This window comes from Mesocricetus auratus, unplaced genomic scaffold (genome assembly GCF_017639785.1).
Source record: "Mesocricetus auratus isolate SY011 unplaced genomic scaffold, BCM_Maur_2.0 Super-Scaffold_100009, whole genome shotgun sequence".
NCBI classification, from domain to species: Eukaryota; Metazoa; Chordata; class Mammalia; order Rodentia; family Cricetidae; genus Mesocricetus; species Mesocricetus auratus.
The window spans coordinates 60,117,320-60,136,399 of record NW_024429193.1 but is presented as its reverse complement, the minus strand read 5'-3'; the positions used below and the strand labels follow the sequence as shown (position 1 = coordinate 60,136,399).

General features: G+C 51.8%; 2 protein-coding genes across 2 annotated transcripts; one reads left to right on the top strand and one right to left on the bottom strand.

Annotated features, from left to right (window-relative positions):
- Positions 1-1,927: 1,927 nt before the first annotated feature.
- On the top strand, positions 1,928-15,997 carry Sv2a (synaptic vesicle glycoprotein 2A). The gene is made up of 13 exons (XM_005084246.4): positions 1,928-2,080; positions 5,343-6,297; positions 7,620-7,800; positions 8,444-8,595; positions 8,668-8,801; positions 9,328-9,417; positions 9,609-9,719; positions 10,357-10,445; positions 11,022-11,186; positions 11,355-11,488; positions 13,073-13,279; positions 13,786-13,945; positions 14,263-15,997. Exons 2-13 carry the CDS (start codon positions 5,676-5,678, stop codon positions 14,444-14,446), a joined length of 2,229 nt encoding a protein of 742 aa, XP_005084303.1. The 5' UTR covers positions 1,928-2,080; positions 5,343-5,675; the 3' UTR covers positions 14,447-15,997.
- Positions 15,998-17,323: 1,326 nt separating this feature from the next.
- Bola1 (bolA family member 1) lies at positions 17,324-18,180 on the bottom strand. The gene is made up of 2 exons (XM_005084247.4): positions 18,032-18,180; positions 17,324-17,805 (listed from the first exon to the last, which is right to left on the bottom strand). The coding sequence occupies exon 2, from the start codon at positions 17,800-17,802 to the stop codon at positions 17,389-17,391; it is 414 nt and encodes a 137-aa protein (XP_005084304.1). The 5' UTR covers positions 17,803-17,805; positions 18,032-18,180; the 3' UTR covers positions 17,324-17,388.
- Between the last annotated feature and the right edge of the window lie 900 nt (positions 18,181-19,080).

The following is a 19,080-nucleotide window of genomic DNA, read 5'->3' as shown; positions in this document are numbered from 1 at the left end:
GAGTTAATGCATCCAGGGAACGAGGAAGCTCATGTTAAGTCTTCCCTCAGATTTAAAGAGAAACTCTGTTTCCCTTCTTCGTTTGCTTGTAGTCCTGGGGATCCAATCACCCCCTGAGTTATCCCTGGCCTTAAACTCATTCTGTAGCCCAGGCAGGTGTGGGACTTGTGACCCGCCCGCTTCCTGACTAGGTGGGACTACAGGCTTGCTCTACCACTCTTGGCCAATGAGTACACTCTTCTGGTAAGCTAATATGTGAGTGCAGAGTATGCCGAATCACTTCTAAGAGAAGCAGCTTCCTGTCAGCAGGGCTTGGCTATGACCTAAGATGGGAAATAATGTATGTAAATTAAAAGATGTATTGACCTTAAGTTTCATCAATGAAAGCCTAGTAAAGGATAGTTTCCTGAGGCCCATGTGGGCAGAGCTGTTGTGTGTACCATCCTGGAAAGAGTACTTCAGCCAGCAGCTTTAGAGTACTTCTAGAACATTGGCAAGGTTTCCCAAGAGGTGGGGCAGAGAATTGTTGCCAGGTGAGTTTTTGGATTCATTGACATCCTACTGAGGATGGCCAGATGCCATTAAAGATACAAAGCCTCTTGTTCAGTAATGTCACTGAGCAACTATACATTGACATGGTTTGGTTTTAGGGGGAGGATGTACTGGACAAGCATTTTCAGTCTAGGTAAGAGGTATTTTTTGGGGGGCTAAACTAGTATGTACGATGCCTTTCAGTAAATTGTGAACTTTATTGACTCAAACATTTCCAAAGTTCAGCATTGGGTCCTATAAAACTTAGGTCCGCATTCCTATCAGCACATTTAACATGTCTAACTACATCTGGGAACTCACTCAGTACACAGGCTTCCGGTCTTCAGTATTTAATATACCTCAACATTTAACCAAGCAGACTCATACAGTGTCTAGAAAAGACCATGTAGCACCTAGTCCAAATCACTCCATTTTCTAGACAAGAAACCTGAGGTTCACAGATTTGACTAATAGCCAACAGTGTATCAGACGTGGAAATCGGAACTAGACCTTGGTCAGTGCTCTGTCCAGATAACCCCACCGTTTTACCTGGAGTAGACTGGTTCAGGGTGTACATCCTCAAACCATCTCTGAGTTCTGGAGCAAAGATGGTCACCAAGTGATAGCTCTTGGATCTGTCCAGGTTATCCGACAATGACACAGGAGAGATGCCAGAAAAAAACCGAGAACCCAAACCAGTTCACTTCCTCTGGAAGAGGGTAGGGGGAGTTGATTGATGGGGTTATTTTTTTTTTTTTTGAGTCACTGGAGAGAGTGAGTGGATGGAAAGGGAAATGTCCAGCTGGTCAGACTTGCAAACAAACAAATCCCTTCCCAAGCACCGGCTTCCAATACCACCCACTGAATGGAAAAGAAGGGGAGGAGGTCGGTCTTGTAGGTAAACAGTCTGGACTGGTTTTGCAGGAGACAGATGGCAGGGACCCAGGAGTCACCGACTCTGGCAGTTGGGTACCGAAACCATACGTTGTTATCTCTGCTTTCACTTAGGTGAGCCTGTGCTCTGTGCCGTGGGCTTCAGAGAGTCGTTCTTCATTCCATGGAACAGTGTAGAAGGGGGTGAGCTTTTTTAAGGCAGCAAGAGCGGCGGGGGTTGGGACTCCTGGGTTCAGTCACCCTGAACTAAAGAAGAGGCTGCTTCATTCAGCATCCCCTGCCTGTCTCCCCACTTGCTCCCCTAACCAGTGTTAGTATCCTCCTTAGTTTCTGTCATCTTTTGCTAGGAGGAAGGGGCTGGGAAAGACTGTCATTTCCAGCTGTCGCCCTGACAATCCCCTTCAGTCCCTCCATCATCTTTTTTTCCTGTGTCCCCTCCCCATCCTCTTTTCTTTCGCCCCCCCCAACAATGGTCTCTCCCGATGCTCACTGGCGCGGGGGAGGGGGGCCGGAGGCGGGGCCGGAGCGCGTGCGGGGGGCAGGTCTGCAGTGCCGCTTCCCCTGGTACGAGGAGCAGTCGCTGCTGCCGCCTCAGCCCCGTGGCTGGACCCCCTCCCTCACCCAGGGACTCCCTGACCCGGGGAACCCAGCTCAGGTGAGACCCCTCTCCCCTCACCTCCACCCCGCCCAAGGCAGAAGCATCCTTGCCTAGCCTTGCAGCCATTTTATCTTTGATGCTTTGCTTATGAGGAGGGTGACTGTCCCTACTGTAGGGGTGAGGGTGGTGGTGGTATCGGTTTGAGGAATGGGCAATTTTTTTCCGTTGCTTTGAGAATATATTTGAATAAATAAACATATATGTGCATATACACATATATGTCTGTTTGTATATACACACGTAGATAATGCATACATATATACATGTATTTATACACACACACATGTATGTATATATATATATGAATGAGAATTTTTTTCTACGTTAGTCTAAGTCCTCATTACACTTTTTGGAGATAAACCGGGTGAGGGGTTGATAGGTAAGCTGGGTTTCCTTCAAACTCCAGTCCCCTCCTCACCTTGATGTATGCCCCCCCATCCCATGATAAATATGACCTTGGCTGGGGCCTCTCTTGCCTGGTCTGGGGTGGGTTAGGGGCAGAGGAGTAGGGTTGGTGAATGACGGAAGGAATGAAACATTGGAGAGACAGAGATGGGAAGCAACCAGGGGCTTGAGGCTGGGGGCAGTCTCTGAGGGGGGCGAGGGGGGGGAGAACGGTGGTGGGCACCGGGCCAGCAGCAGGACCACGGGTGGGAAGTCAGCCCGAGGCCTCATGCCTTCCACCAGAGCTGAGGCTAGGGGAGGGTGGGGGGGGTCTCCGCCATCCTGGGAGAGGCGGTCTCTGAGCCTGTGCGTGTGGGGAGTGTTCTCTCTGCAGCCCGGCCTCTCCTGAGCACCCTCCTTCCTCAGCTGACACCTTTCCCTCCCTGACAAAACTGGATGCTCCCATCTTCCCAACCCAGGGGTACATTGTAGGGGTGAGGCTCAACCTTGTTGGTCCTGCGGAGGGGTAGAAGGGTCAGTTATCAAGCTGTGATAAAAAGGGTGCTCAGGAATCCCCCACACTCTACCTTCTCCGTCCCTCATCCTTTTCCATGAGACCCTTTTGATAAAAGACTGCTTCTTAATGACCTTGTCACTTCTTAATGACTTGGGATAAGATGGGCTGAAAACCTGGGTGGCCCTCAAATCAAGGGCTTTGATTAGGGGCCTGGTCTAGACCTGAGCAGATGTTCTGAAGAAAGGTTTGCTTATGAGGTCCTTTCCAGACGCCCTTTCCACCTTCTGCGGAAAATCTGGACACGTTTCTTCCGGTCAGGTGAAGCCAGTCAGCCTTAAAGGACTTGGTAAATCCCAGTCTGGTCTCCTTTAACTCCACCTTTCCCGGGACTGTCTCCCTCAGGCTCAGCCACTCTGCTGCTTTGCAGGCTAAATATAGCGCCACTTCCTCAGCAGCTCAAAGAATTTGTCTTCTTTCTCTCTCTCCTGGGCTTGTTGGCCCTGGGGAAGCTGGCTGTTGAGCCAGCATCGACTGTTGTGGCTGTGCGAGCCTTTCCTACCCCCATAGTCACCGATGAGGGGTAAACAATGTTAGCAGGCATAGGGAACAGCTCCTGGTGGCTTCAAATGCTTCCTTCAGGGTTTGAGGGGAGATCATGGTTGGGAAAGAAAGGCAAGAGAATAAACATTGCCTTGCACTGAAAATGGTTGGTCCCTGAACCATGAAGAAAAGGTGATGCAGGGGTCACTGCTCTGGTCACTGTTGAACAGCAACTGCTTACATCTGTCCTTGTCTGGGCTTCATTTCTGAATGACATAGCATTATTTACCCTTTCCCACTAACGTGTGTGCGTGTGTGCCTGTGCGTGCATGGGTGTGTGTGTGTGTGTGTGTGTGTGTGTGTGTGTGTGTGTGTGATTAGTCAAGGCTCTGGCTGGAGCAGTGGACTGTTTTAGGGGAGTGATCTTGCTCAGAATCTAGGCCTGTGTCCTCTGTTGCCACAAAGGAGGATATCTTATGCATCCCTTTGTGGGGTGTCTTTTTTTAAGGGGGAAAGTCCTGGGCTCCCTTCATTCTCCACCAGCTGCCTACGCATTGCGGTATTTGTGGACTCTTTTTTTTCATTGACTCATGAAGAAGCAGAGGGATTAAGGGGGATTAGGAAGAGAGACCCTGGAGGAATGAGGCACAGCTCTAGACTTCAGACACCAATCATCCGTACTCCTACCCATGTGAAAGGGGGCCTACATGTGACATTCGGGAGGAAGGTGATAGCAGCTACTTGTCTCTTCTTCGCTCATGATCCTCCTTCTTGACCCTTATACCCAGGTTCCAAGTCTCCCTTTTGGGCTCCTTATCCTGTTGGTCTACAAAGCGTGTAACTAATCCCAGCTGCTGGAGTCAGTCGGAACACGGAGTTCTTGGGAGGACCCTGGGCATAACGACCCATAGGGCCTTCTGCTGACTGCCCTGCTTCATTCCCACTGTTCCAATACAATAGGGAGGAGGCAAACTACTATCCGTGGGCTGCTACTGTGAGGTTAGAGCTCACAGCTCTGAGAGGTGGATTTTCCCGAGCTAAGTATGAGGACACTGAGGCTCAGGCAAACGGGGCAACCTGCCCATCCGCAGTTAGCAAGTAGGGGGATGGGGACTTCAAATGCCATGTGCTTTGCATCCAGCAGGCAGTCTCCTTGATAATTCCCCTAAGGAGGCAGAGGAGGCGTGGCTGAGGGATCTTCAGGAGGGATTGTAGGGCATCTCCCTGGTCCTGGCCCGCGACACTGGCTCTCCATCACTTTTTCTCCTTATGTCCCCTTTCAGTCAGGGGAACCAAGGCTTGGATATTCAGAAATGTGTCACCCATGTAGTCCATGCCAAGTCTATCTGACTCTGGAGGTTGAGCTTTACCTACTGGGCTAAGTGGGGAGAAATTTCTCAGGAGACCTCCAGGGAAGAACTGTGGAGACACCCCCCCCCACCTTCGGGTCCATCAGCAGAGGGAGGAACCTGGTCAGAGGGCCTTGTCCTACCGCACATCACCTGAAGGTCTGTCTCAAAGAGAACCCTCCAGGGACTACAGCAGGGAGTGCTCGTTTCTCTGGGTTTTCTTTGCGTTGGGTCTGAACTGGATGTTGACCGATTTTGGAGCAAATCCTCAAGGGCAAAGTGAAGGGGCTTGTGTGTTCAGTGCCCACAGTTCGCCCGTATAGTAACCTCTCTTCAGTGGCTGGTGGCCTGAGGTGGGGGCACCGCGATACATAGTCTAGACCTGTGGCTGGCTTGAGAGGGGGGGGGGGGTTCCATAGTGGCCCTCCTTCACTAGCCTAGTGAACTTCCTTTTTCTCTTTTTTTCTAGGTCTCCAGTGGCTTAGAAGAGAAGTAGGCAGCCCTCCCTGAAATCTCTTGGCTCCTCAGTTTAGCCTGTCCAACCTGGCTTTCCCTTCCCACCCCATCCCCCTGCTTCCCCTCCCTCTCCCTCACTCCCCCCCAGTGAACTTGGTATCGAACAAAGCTCTAACCTTCCATTCCCCTTCGGGACCTCACTGACCAGGCCGTAGTACCTCTTATTCTGAGCCCAAAGATACCGGAACACATTTCATCTGGGAAAAGGGTCTTGACCTCACAAGTCGTTGAGCTACAGGTTGAAAAAAGAAGCATCGAGGGAGGTTGAGGTTGATCCAGCCCCACCATGGAAGAAAGCTTCCGGGACCGGGCAGCGTTCATCCGTGGGGCCAAGGACATTGCCAAGGAAGTCAAGAAGCACGCGGCCAAGAAGGTGGTGAAGGGCCTGGACAGGGTCCAGGATGAGTATTCTCGAAGGTCTTACTCCCGGTTCGAGGAGGAAGATGATGACGATGACTTCCCTGCCCCTGCTGATGGTTATTACCGCGGAGAAGGGGCGCAGGATGAGGAGGAGGGTGGCGCCTCTAGTGACGCCACTGAAGGCCACGATGAAGATGATGAGATCTACGAGGGGGAATACCAGGGCATTCCCCGGGCAGAATCTGGGGGCAAGGGCGAACGGATGGCAGACGGGGCACCCCTGGCTGGAGTGAGAGGGGGCTTGAGTGATGGGGAGGGTCCTCCTGGGGGTCGGGGAGAGGCACAGCGGCGGAAAGATCGGGAAGAATTGGCTCAGCAGTATGAAACCATCCTCCGGGAGTGTGGCCACGGCCGCTTCCAGTGGACACTGTACTTCGTGCTGGGTCTGGCGCTGATGGCAGATGGCGTAGAGGTCTTTGTGGTGGGCTTTGTGCTGCCCAGTGCTGAGAAAGATATGTGCCTGTCTGACTCCAACAAAGGCATGCTAGGTAAGAGCCCTGTGAACACCCTGTTGCTGGGAACTCCTGCTCCTCCCCAACAGCTGTGCAAAATACACGCAGAGGGTACTGATCCTACGCACACCATCCCCCCATAGACACCTTCTACTGATCCTGCACACACCATCCCCCCATAGACACCGTCTTCTGGAGGTTGAGTAGATGAAATTGTGTGTGAAAGAGAGGGAGTGTAGCTGGATTGGGGCTTTCACTAGTGTCCGAATGGGTGGCATTTTGCCTAACTGCTGGATATGGCCACGGCGGGTGGGGCTGCAGTGCATTTTCCAAGCCTTCTGTCCTGTTGCTGAGTTGCCTTCCCTGCTGCAGAGCGACAGCAACAAAACAACAACAACAACTTTGGGATGGTTTGTTATACACTGGAAGGGTCTGTTTGGAGCGGTGTGGGTAGGGACAGCTCAGGCATGGGAGTATCTAGGGACCAGGAATGTCTTTGATGGTCTTTCTTGGTAGGGATCTAGAAGGAGGAATCCCTCAGGCTCACGGAGAAATTATAGAGGGCTGGCTTTGCCCTGGACAGGTCTCTCTCTTGGGCTTGGTATGGGCATTGATAAAATGCAAAATTTGGGAATGGTTTAAAAATCAATTCCGATTATGGTTATAGGATAGAGACAAACTGAGGAATGTTAGGGCCCAAGTATTGGGGCTGGAAGGATGAAGGAGAAACTTTGTATTGGAGTCCCTTTTCCAAGGAACAGGAGATCTCCATTAAGGGCATGAAAACTGTGTTGGAAGGGAGAGACCAGGTGTGATGTGAACGAACACCATTAGTCCCAGCACTCAGGAGGCAGAAGCTGGTGGGTCTGTGAGTTTGAGGCCCATCTAGTCTGCAGAGAGCTCCAAGACAGCCTGGTCTACGCAGTGAGACACCATCTGAAAACACAACTGAAAAAACACCAAACCAGTCAGACTGGGAGGGAGCAAATCATGGATGCCGGCGCGTCTAGGAATCTAGACAGATCCATGTGACTTCTATGTGAGTCGGGATGAATATTAGGTTGATGGAGGAAGAAGAGAGAGAGGAGGAGGGGCCTAGGGGGAAGGGAGGGGGAGGAACGTGAGGGAGGGTTTTTCAAACATTTGCCTTCTTGCCTTTGAACCCCTGGTCTGCAGATGACTGTCTGTCTGTCTTTGTTCACACATCACCACCTCTCACCCTCCCTTATCTCTGGGCAGACTTAGCCTCAGGTTCTTCAGAGTCACTCTTCTAGAGGAGTTTCAGCCCTCCGCTGCTCGGTTGATGGGAGAAGGGAGGCCTGTCTGCTCACGCCCCTTGGGTTTCCTCCTCTCCACAGGCCTCATTGTGTACCTGGGCATGATGGTGGGAGCCTTCCTCTGGGGCGGCCTGGCTGACCGGCTGGGTCGGAGACAGTGTCTGCTCATCTCGCTCTCAGTCAATAGTGTCTTCGCCTTCTTCTCATCTTTCGTCCAGGGTTATGGCACTTTCCTCTTCTGCCGTCTCCTTTCTGGGGTTGGGTGAGTGTCCACATCCTACACCCTAAAAGACGCTGCTGCAATATGCACTTGGTACGGCGTCAGGCACACACCTTAAATATATGTGAATTGAGAGAATGAGCCCCTTTCCCACTCCCCACCCCCATCTTCAGGCCAGCTATGTTGCCTGTCGAGGGTCTGCTAGATAGCAAGCAGAATCCCATGTCCGGTCCATCCCTGCATCCTCCAACTAGGTAACAAGCAGAATCCTATGTCCGGTCCATCCCTGCATCCTCCAACTAGATAACAAGCAGAATCCTATGTCCGGTCCATCCCTGCATCCTCCAACTAGATAGCAAGCAGAATCCTATGTCCGGTCCATCCCTGCATCCTCCAACTTGTCTCCATTTCTGAGGCTGTCTACACAGAGGTCCAGTGGGCCTCAGGCTCACCTCCTCCCAATGCTAACCCACCTTCAAGGTTTGATGCTTGTTCTTTGCTTACCCTGAGACCTGCTTGCCTGCTTCCTGCCATCCCCAGAATGGTGACTTGGTGGCTGGTGGCAAGTAGAGCTTGTAAGACATAATATAATATGGGATGGAGAGGAGGGAATGAGGACCCAGAGCACTGGGGCCGGGGACTGGGATGATGGTTGCTTCCTAATTTTCATTTTTGCAATGTACAGGATTGGTGGTTCCATCCCCATTGTCTTCTCCTATTTTTCGGAGTTTCTGGCCCAGGAGAAACGTGGGGAGCACTTGAGCTGGCTCTGTATGTTCTGGATGATTGGTGGAGTGTATGCAGCTGCAATGGCCTGGGCTATCATTCCCCACTATGGTAAGCGGAGTCCCCCAGACTCTGTGTCCTCCCGGCTCCTGCTTCTTTGCTGATTCTGTGACTGTCCGCCAGGGTGGAGTTTCCAGATGGGCTCAGCTTACCAGTTCCACAGCTGGAGGGTCTTTGTCCTCGTCTGTGCCTTTCCCTCTGTGTTTGCCATCGGGGCTCTGACTACGCAGCCAGAGAGTCCCCGCTTCTTCCTAGAGGTGAATGGATTGCCTCAGTGGGGTGGGGAGGGGTAACAATACTGGCTGTGGGTTGGCGCACTCCTGTGACTGCTACCTCCTTCCATGACTCTGGGAACTTTATCTTGCTTCCTTTGTCTTAAAATGTGCCTCCAGAGGGATTTGGAGAGACCAGGAAGCCTGCTCATTTATGGGTGGCTTAAGATTCTGCAGGCTCGAGTTGGGGCCCACCCATTACATCTCCCAGCTACACCTGGCTCCAGCAGATTAGGGCGTGGATCCTTCTCTGACCGCAGACTTGACCATCATTTCCTCCATCTTAGGCTTTTCCTTTCTGTCTTACTAGAGAGATCCCTAGGATCTGTGCTGGCAAACCCCTCACCCCAACTCTTGCCCGAGTCTGCTCATGCTTTGCTGGACCCCAGCTCGGTCTGATGTGTATTCCCATAGATTAGGGTTTTGGGGATCTGGGGGTGTCTTTTTGGGTTCTGTACATTGGATCTGGGAGCCCTGAACTGCATGTTGGGAATTACATTTGTGGTTCTAGAATGGGAAGCATGATGAAGCCTGGATGGTGCTGAAGCAGGTTCATGACACCAACATGCGAGCCAAGGGTCACCCTGAACGAGTCTTCTCAGTAAGCAACAGCGTCCCACCCAACCCCGCAGCCCTCCTTCCACCCTTTCTGGATGCCCATTTTCAGGCCCAGACCACACTGGAGTTCAATGATATTCCCAGGGCATTATGTCACTTCCTGCCTCTATTTTATTTCTGAGACAAAGACGGTTGGAGTGGGTTGTGAGAGCTCGCCCCTTTTCTTGTGTCCAGGTGACCCACATTAAAACGATTCATCAGGAGGATGAATTGATTGAGATCCAGTCTGACACAGGGACCTGGTATCAGCGCTGGGGAGTCCGGGCTTTGAGCCTGGGGAGTCAGGTAATGGGGGATCAGATGGTGGAGAAAGAGAAAGGAGTGGGTGAACTGGGGGGGCGTGAGTCTATGTGATGGTGGAGGGGAGCTGGGGGAGGGAAAGTAAATAGATGGAGGCCTATCCTGTGAGTAGAAGTTACTGTCCTATCCTATGAGTAGAAGTTACTGTCCTATCCTATCCTATGAGTAGAAGTTACTGTCGTGTCCTATGAGTAGAAGTTACTGTCCTATCCTATCCTATGAGTAGAAGTTACTGTCCTATCCTATGAGTGGAAGTTACTGTCCTATCCTATGAGTAGAAGTTACTGTCCTATCCTATCCTATGAGTAGAAGTTACTGTCCTATCCTGTGAGTAGAAGTTACTGTCCTATCCTATGAGTAGAAGTTACTGTCCTATCCTATCCTATGAGTGGAAGTTACTGTCCTATCCTATGAGTAGAAGTTACTGTCCTATCCTGTGAGTAGAAGTTACTGTCCTGTCCTATGAGTAGAAGTTACTGTCCTATCCTATGAGTAGAAGTTACTGTCCTATCCTATCCTGTGAGTAGAAGTTACTGTCCTATCCTATGAGTAGAAGTTACTGTCCTGTCCTATGAGTAGAAGTTACTGTGGGCACATTTCACCCTCACTGTGTCCCCCGTAGGTTTGGGGGAATTTCCTCTCCTGCTTCAGTCCAGAGTATCGACGCATCACTCTAATGATGATGGGCGTATGGTTCACCATGTCCTTCAGGTGAGAGGGCTAAGTGTGTGGACAGAAGGGAGCGATGAGACTGGACGTGGAGGGGCACTAGTGAGGGAAGACTTGGACATGGGGGGCACTAGTGAGGGAAGATGCTGTCTGTTTGCATCCTCTTGATGCTTGATTCAGGAAGTCATCTAACCTGTGATTCAGGCTGACAGGCACTGTACTGTTGTCCTGTGCAGACAGTGTACCGGGCTGAGTAGACATGGCCCAGTGCTTACACTTTGTACTCTGTCGGGAACAGATAAAACTAGCTGTAAAGTTAGTGCAGTGGCGTCACAGTGAGGTGAGGGAGCTTTGTGGGGACACACAAGGCTTGGTGGGTGGGGGTCTAAGTCCTGGGGAGGCTGAGGGGTGGGAGTGGCCGAGGAAGAGGAAATACCCGGTAAACAGAGAGTACGATGGGTAGCACAGAAGACCTTAACGTCCCAGAGCCACAGTAACTGGAAGGGGTGTGTGTGTGGGGTGAGGCTGGGATAGCGCACAGGTGGGCTGCTCACCCCTTCCTCTGACCGGTGCTGGTGCCTTATCTGCCTCTTTGACTCCACGATTTCGGCCCTGCAGCTACTACGGTCTGACCGTCTGGTTCCCTGACATGATCCGCCACCTCCAGGCTGTGGACTATGCAGCCCGAACCAAAGTGTTCCCGGGGGAGCGCGTAGAGCACGTGACATTTAACTTCACACTGGAGAATCAGATCCACCGAGGGGGGCAGTACTTCAATGACAAGTATGTGGGGACTTTTCCAGGCCACTCTTCCCTGTCCCTCTGCTTGTCACTTTGATGACTGGGTGGTTTGGGGCAAAGCCTGTATGTTGATCTCCACTTGTGGGGGGGGCGGTAAGTCAGTGAGGGCGTGAGGCTGAGGGGGCATGTCTCATCACCCTGGTCCTGTAGGTTCATCGGACTCCGTCTGAAGTCAGTGTCCTTCGAGGACTCGCTGTTTGAGGAGTGTTACTTCGAAGACGTCACATCCAGCAACACATTCTTCCGGAACTGCACGTTCATCAACACCGTGTTCTACAACACTGGTAAGGCGGCTAGTGGGTGTCAACCCAACGGCTGGGACCTTGCTGAAGGGAGGGGGCTTCCTCATCCCCTAGCTCACAGTTCTCAAGCTGAGAGTGCCCTGGAGCCTTGGGGTTGCTTACTGGCTACAATCAGTGATTTGGGACATATAATGAACACTGGGTATTTTGATCGACTATCTGAGGAAATGTCACATTTCTTTACCTTTAGCTGTAATTTTAAGAGTTCAGTGAGTTAATGTTAATATAGTTTTGAAGAGGGTAAACTGGGTTATTGGGGAGGAGGAAGACAATAAAAAGGGATATTTAATCAGAAAAGGCTTGGAATCATGGCATCCATCTACCTCTTAGCTCTGCCTAATAGCACAGGTCTGTAATCCGCCTCTTCAGAAGGCTGAGGCAGCAGGATTGAAACTTGCCTGGGCTACAGAGAGTTTAAGACCAGCCTGCACAACTTTGTAAGATCCTGTCGCAAATGAAAACACATTGAATACGCTGAGAGTGCCGCTCAGTGGTGGAACACTTGTCCAGCTCATGCGATGCTCTCTAGGTTCAGTCCCTAGCTTCAAAAACAAAACAAAACAAAAAACAAAAAACTAAGGGGAGCCGGGTGGTGGTGGTGCACACCTCCCAGCACTCGGGAGGCAGAGGCAGGCTGATCTCTGTGAGTTCGAGACCAGCCTGGTCTACAGAGTGAGTTCCAGGACAGTCTCCAAAGCCACAGAGAAACCCTATCTCAAAAAACCAAAAAACCAAAAAACCAAAACAAACAAACAAAAACTAAGTTGAGTATGCTGGTGGACCCTGGAGTGGAGGCAGGAGGAATCAGGAGTTCCAGTTCACTAAATAACAAGTTTGAGACTAGGCTAGGTTACATGAGACCCTGTTTCAAAAAAAAAATTGTTAAGGGAGCTGGAAAACTGGCTCAGTAGTTAAGAGCACTTGCTCTTGCAGAAGATCAAAGTTTGGTTCTCAGAACCCACATTAGGCAGCTCACACCTGCCTAGACTCTTGTTCTAGAAGATCTAACATTGTCTTCTGGCCTCTGAGAGCTCACGGTACACACACACACACACACACACACACACACACACACACAAGACTAAGATAAATCTTTTCTAAAAAACATGTAAGAAAAAACTCCGCCTCTACTTTTTAAACAAAGGTCTTAGCTAAAAGGCCGAGTTCTGTGTGGTAGCTCTGTGAGCTAGACTGAAGCATCCCTCCTCAAAGTCGAGGACTCTGCAAGTTTTTCCCACCTTGCAGAGAAAGAGAGAGGGGGGCAGGGCTTTAAAGTTTATGTTTACTGTTGCCTTTAGAAGCAGCTCCTAGGTCAGCAGCAAGGCTCCTGTTTATAGCCAGCTCAGGTGGACAAGAAATATGAACAAGAAACAAAGACTAGTAAAGCCTCAGACACGCCACGCTTCTTGAGTACGGTCTGCTGGAGAGATTGCTAGTTCCCATGGCGATCTTATTTGATGGCAGGGATAATGCCGAGAGTCCCTGACTGTTAACTCCCACAAGTGCAGCAGATCCTGAGGAGTAAGCAGGAGCTCTCACCGCCTGCTCTGTGTCTTGACCTCCTAGACCTGTTTGAGTACAAGTTTGTGAACAGCCGTCTGGTGAACAGTACGTTCCTGCACAATAAGGAAGGCTGCCCGCTGGATGTGACAGGGACGGGGGAAGGTGCCTACATGGTGTACTTTGTCAGCTTCTTGGGGACACTGGCTGTGCTTCCTGGAAATATCGTGTCTGCTCTGCTCATGGACAAGATTGGCAGGCTCAGAATGCTTGGTAAGGGCATGAGGGCTGGGTGCAGATTGGAGGCAGCTAGGGCTGGGGCAGGCTGTCAGTGGGCTTCTTACCTCCTGCCGTGGAAGAGATTGGCCAGAGAGCTTCTCCCTGTCATGTTTGTTTAGGGGTGCTGCAAAATGGGGGTGGACCTGGCATAGAAGTTACTCTAGGGGGCTAAAGAGAATGACAGGCAAGTAAGGTGCAGACTTTGAGGTTCTAGGTTTGAAGTTCAGCGCCGCCACTTACCATGGGCAGGCTGTTCCCTGTGAGCTTGCAGCTGCAACGTAGGACATGAAAATAGCACCTGATGTCTCAGATAGGTACATCTGAGTCATCAAATTACTTGTCTCAGAATTGGTATTGAGTGAATGGTTGCCACTGTTATGATAGTAACGAACGCGGGGCTGAGGACTACCTTGGGAAACAGTTACCTGGGGCTGTGGCTAAGCTTGCTGGTGGCCAGTGGGGCCATGGCTGAGTCTCAGTGCTCTCCCTTCTGGTTCCAGCCGGTTCCAGTGTCCTGTCCTGTGTTTCCTGCTTCTTCTTGTCTTTCGGGAACAGCGAGTCAGCCATGATCGCCCTGCTCTGCCTTTTTGGGGGGGTCAGCATTGCATCCTGGAACGCACTGGACGTGCTGACAGTTGAGCTCTACCCTTCGGACAAGAGGTAGTGTGGCGGGGGCGGGGAGAAGGGGTGAAGTGGGGGCCGCAGTAGGAGGAATACTGTTAGGGATAGCACACACATCCCTGCTGACTTTGTCCTTAACGGCTGGGAGCTTTCTCGTTCACTCCTGACTACTAACCTCGGGCTTCTGTCTCCTTCTCTCCCGCCTCCCAATTTGTCTGTGTTCCCGCCTCTCCCTTCCTCCGTCCTTCCTCCCCTCTCCTCCACTGCCTGCCATCTTTCCCTCCTCCACTTTCCCCCACCTGTCTTCCGTCTTCTGGGTCCTGCCCACCATGGCTCGGCCGGGGGCCTCCGAGCAGGACCACCGCCTTTGGCTTCCTGAATGCCCTGTGTAAGCTGGCGGCAGTGCTGGGGATCAGCATCTTCACGTCCTTTGTGGGCATCACCAAGGCTGCTCCCATCCTCTTTGCCTCAGCTGCCCTTGCCCTCGGTAGCTCTCTGGCCCTGAAGCTGCCTGAGACCCGGGGGCAGGTTCTGCAGTGAGGACGGGGGTCTCAGGTTTTAGGGATGGGTGGCAGGCACACTGTGAGACCAATAATCCCTTTTATCCCTTCCCTGCCCTGCCGTCCTGGTTCTCACTCCCCTGTGTTTGGTGTCTTAGTTGTGTGTGCCTGTGTGCATGTGTGTGACCCTGACGGGCGGGGACTATAGGGAAGGCCCCTCGTCCCACTTTCGGGATGAGGCACTCCCCACCTGCTGCCACCCTCGACTTTGCACAGGAGAAGGCTGAGCTGCATCCTCCTCTCCCCCAGTGTTACTGGGGTCCTTGTTTCCCTGTTCCAGGATTCCAGAATTTCTGCCTTCCCCTTCATTCCCTCTGCCTAGGCCCTGGTGAACCACAGGTATGGAGTTACGTTGGGGGCTGAGGCTTGGACCAAAAGGACTTCTTGAGTGGGAAGGTCCTTGGGTGCCCTCTAACCTCCCAAGGATGCTGGAGAGTAGCAATAAACCTCAGCCTCTGGCCTCCATTTTCACCTCAATGTAGGCTACAAAGGTGAAGCCTGGGTTTTATGGGATTAGTTTTCTGATTCTTATTTATATGTAAGTTCTGAGGCAGCTTAGCAGGAGTGTGTGTGTGTGTGTGTGTGTGTGTGCGTGCACGCACACACGAATGTGCGAATGTGTGCATGTGTGCCATGGGGCAGGAGTACCACTATACTGTTCAAATAAGCCAAGGGTAGTAGTTTCAGTGAATACACAGACAACACTGTTTTTCTCTACTACTTCCCAGAATCTTCTGCATTGGAGCTGGGAGGGAGAAGCACTAGGCAGGTTGGGATGAGTCCTGGAGGCACCTGACAAGGCCTCACTCTCCCTCCTTTAGAGGACCCACCCACCGGCCTCCCACCTGACCTGCCCTCACAGGCAGGGGCCAGAAGGGAAAATATCCAGGCTGAAGGTCAAACCAGCAGATCCAAAAGCACAAGGAGTTGGGGCAGGGGCAGGAAGCAGGGGTCCCCCCTCACCCCTTTCCAAAGAGGTTGGGCATGAGGGACCCCTAATGCAGGGACCAGGAGCCTCGGTTTCCCCACCTCGCCCTTCCCTAGGTCAGCCTCTGTGGGTAGAGCTGCCCCCTCCTACCCTACTCTGTGTGACTGCTTTTCTTTGGTACTTTCTACCCACTCCCTCCGTAGCTGTGACGTGTTGTAGTTTTTAGCTGTTTGTAAATGTTAAAAAAAAAGTTAAAATAACCACAAAAGAGAAAACTCCAATTCACCCTCCTCATGCTTCGTCTGGTGCCCTCCACCCTAAGGCCATTCCTTGATTTGGTACCACTGAACCAGACGGTGACTGTTGAACCCCGGTGTCTGTACTCAAAGGACTGCCTTCTTCCTCCAGTGCCCAGTGTTCGAGTGTGTGCCCCTTCTCTCGCCATCCCGTGGCTGGCCGTAGCCCTCTCCCTCCCTTACATCCCCAGGGGAGACACATCCACTTCCTTGTCTCCTGAGGAACCCTAAACCCGATTCATTGATGTGAAAAATGAAATGAAAAATACTGCTGAAAAATAAAGGGTACAAAATCCTTAAAGTTCAAGGTGGCCCTGTCTGCTGCTTGGCGTCTTCACTCACAATTAGCTCCACCCCGACAGTCTGGGGAAGACAAAATGGTGTTGGAGAAACAGTTCCTTCTCCAAAGCCACATTAAACAAACCCCCTCTATTATTATTCTTGACTTGTGGAATAGGGCGCCTCAAACCTACATTTTGTGTGTTTAAAAAACATTTGTTTATGGGGACTGAAAAGGCGGGTCTCTGGGTCCCTGTTACCCTTGCATATGTGCCTGGTACCCCCCAAGGCCAGAACTGGGCACTAGATCCCGAGACTGGCGTTACAGTCGGTTGTGAGTCACCATGTGGGTGCTGGGAATCAGACCTGCATAGCTGGAAGAGCAGAAAGTGCTGGCACATGCTGAGCGTCTCTCCACGCCCCAGTTGTAAGCAATGCCTTGGAAACTTCTGTCTGCAGCTTGCCCTTGACTCCCCGTTACTCTAGCTGCTCTATCAAGCCACATTACATTTCCCCCCTTTTTTGAGACATCTTCCTATTTAGCCCTGGCAGGCCTTGAATTCAATGAGATCTGCTTGCTTCTGCTCCCCATGCTGGGACTAAAGGTGTGTGCCACTACATCGGGCTCCGAAGCCTTAATAATCATCTACTGTGCAAATAGGTCCAATCTGGAAACAGTTCACAGTGAGACACGGTCAAGATTACATACTGAGACATTCACATCTGCATTGCTGGGATTAAACCCGACAAGCTAGTCAAGGGCCCATCCTCAGCCCGGCTATGGCCAGCAACACCTTTCTCTGACAAGCTCCCAGCAGAGGACTTTGGAGGGCTGCTGCAATCATCACCTGCGCCCCCTTCCCCCCGAAAAGCCAGGAGTGTTTGTTTCCGTGCTTTTCCTGCTTCAAATGCAGGAATTTCTTCCTTTCCTGTTTAATTTTGGTGTCCTTGTAAAACCCAAATAGTTCACTTCCTCACGAATCCCTTCTCTAGTCTGCACAAAATTTTCCTCACAGAAACGCCTGTAGGGGCCTAACCCTGCATAAAGCTGACGGCCTCAATTCCCAGAATCATTTAGTGGTGGGAGGAAGGACTCAAGAGTTGTCCTCTGACCTCTACATGATCACTGTGGTATCATGTGCCCTCCAACACATACACAGGTAACACCAGTTTAACAAGTGTTAAGAACACGGCTTTGACCTCACGAGGCAGCTTCTCATTTATCTTCATGGCCCTTTCTGACTCATCAGGACCCAGCAGCCATTCTTAACTAGCCCAAGCCAGTTTAGATTTCCTCAGCCAAGAGCTAGCAAAAAGGGCAGGGGGCCCGGTCCACACAAATCAAGGCATGAGGTTGTAGTGATTTAGAGGTTTATTCTCTTTCGGCCCATTCTGATCACTGTTTTCCCCATCTGGGGGTTAGGAAGTCCCTCGAGTTTTCTTGCTTCCACCTAGGCAGGGGGGGCTAGTGTCCAGCTGTGGGTTCTCCCTCCACTGGGCGGGGGTCTTCGCCTGGATGGCCAGCGCGTGTACCGGCCCAGCCAGCTCCTCCGACAGCGCCGCGTGAACCAACCGGTGCCGCTGCAGAGGGCTCAAGCCTTCGAACCGAGAGCTCACCACCGCCACACGGAAGTGCGTCTCGCTGCCTGCTGGGACGGCGTGGCCGCCGCTCTCGTTGCGCAGCTCCAGCACCTCGGGGCTCAGGGCTTGCTCCAATTTGGCGCGGATAGCGGCCTCCACTGGCCCGCCAGCCGCCGATCCCGCGCTGTCCAGCGACACACACGCGCGCGTGGCCATGGAGACCGTGCACCGGGCCAACTGCGCCCTCAGCATCCGCTGCGGAGAGACGAAGGGCGTGGGGCTGAGAGCTGGGTTCACACACCCTCCCCACGCACCCCAGAACCGCCTCTGCACTGCGTGGCGATTGTTCGAACGGCCGGAGCGCTGGGCTCTAAGGGCACTGGAAAGGCATGGCTGGGAGCAGTAAAAATGGAGGGAGTGCAACTTCGTCCTTTCGACTGAGTCAGAGCCCTAACGTCCCCTCCGAACCCTAGGGTGATACCTCTGTGCTCGCTGCGCAGCTTGCGTTACCCAGATCTGCTTTACGGGACGTCGGGAAGCTCGTTAGGAAATGCCGTCCTGGTTGCGTAGGGCGGGCGTTACGTAGTACCCAGAGGTTTCATGGGAACTGTAGTCCCTGCTCCTCCCAACCGGTGGAGTCCTGCGAAGACAGAAAATGCAATGCAAACGCAAGGATAAAAGACTTTCCTGCAAAATTGGGACTGTTGCGCCAGATTTGTTGTTTCTTGATCTTGTAACTCAAATAGCTTTATAATTAATTAAAAACAAGGTCTCGTGTAGCCCAGGCTGGCCTCCACCTCTCTAGAATGCCTGATCGTCCTGCCTCTACCTCCTAAGTGCTGGGATTACTGTCCGGTGTCACTGACAGAGTGCCTCCAAAGTACAAAAGGGATTCCTATGCGATTTCAGCTGACCTTGCTCAGTAGGTCAGCCACAACTCAGAAGGGAATGTCTTCTGAGACAGCCTTGTTCCCAAGGTAATCTCTTTTGCTTGAAGCAGATAATCCCAGGAAGAAAATGAAGACCCTCACATAGCCCCCTACAGCTGCCTCAACTTCCTCATTCCCAAACCTCTCACCTACCCCTATATAAGGTCCCAGGCAGCTTTCTTCCCCTCCCAAGCCCCTTCATGTCTCTGTGTGCACTAATAAACAGGCTCGCCTGTCAAGGTCAGACTCTGGTCTCTTTCTTCCATCTGTCTCTTCACCTTGTACTCCTAAATCTAACAGTCACATCCCTGGATCCCAATTACTCTACCACACAGACAAGAAAATGGGAGGCCATTCTATGCACTAAACATAATTATTGTGTGCCGGACCAGTGCTGGAGGCTGGGGAATGAAATCAGGCCCCGCTCTCAGAGTTTACAGAGCTTTGGAGAAATAGTGAGAGGGAACCCTGTGATATGGTGTGCCAAGTGTGTGAGAGACTAAACAGTTTCTTGCCAGAATATTATTCAGACTTGGGAACTAAACTTATCTTAGGGTTTCTGTTGCTGTCAAGAGACACCATGACCTTGACAACTCTATAA

What these genes read in the sequence shown, in the direction of transcription:
- Sv2a (XM_005084246.4), top strand. Translation starts at nt 5,676, where the DNA reads ATGGAAGAAAGCTTCCGGGACCGGGCAGCGTTCATCCGTGGGGCCAAG. An exon ending in CTCCAACAAAGGCATGCTAG is followed by an intron (nt 6,298 to 7,619) that starts GTAAGAGCCCTG and finishes TCCTCTCCACAG; the next exon opens with GCCTCATTGTGTACCTGGGC. An exon ending in CACCGTGTTCTACAACACTG is followed by an intron (nt 11,489 to 13,072) that starts GTAAGGCGGCTA and finishes TTGACCTCCTAG; the next exon opens with ACCTGTTTGAGTACAAGTTT.
- Bola1 (XM_005084247.4), bottom strand. Translation starts at nt 17,802, where the DNA reads ATGCTGAGGGCGCAGTTGGCCCGGTGCACGGTCTCCATGGCCACGCGC.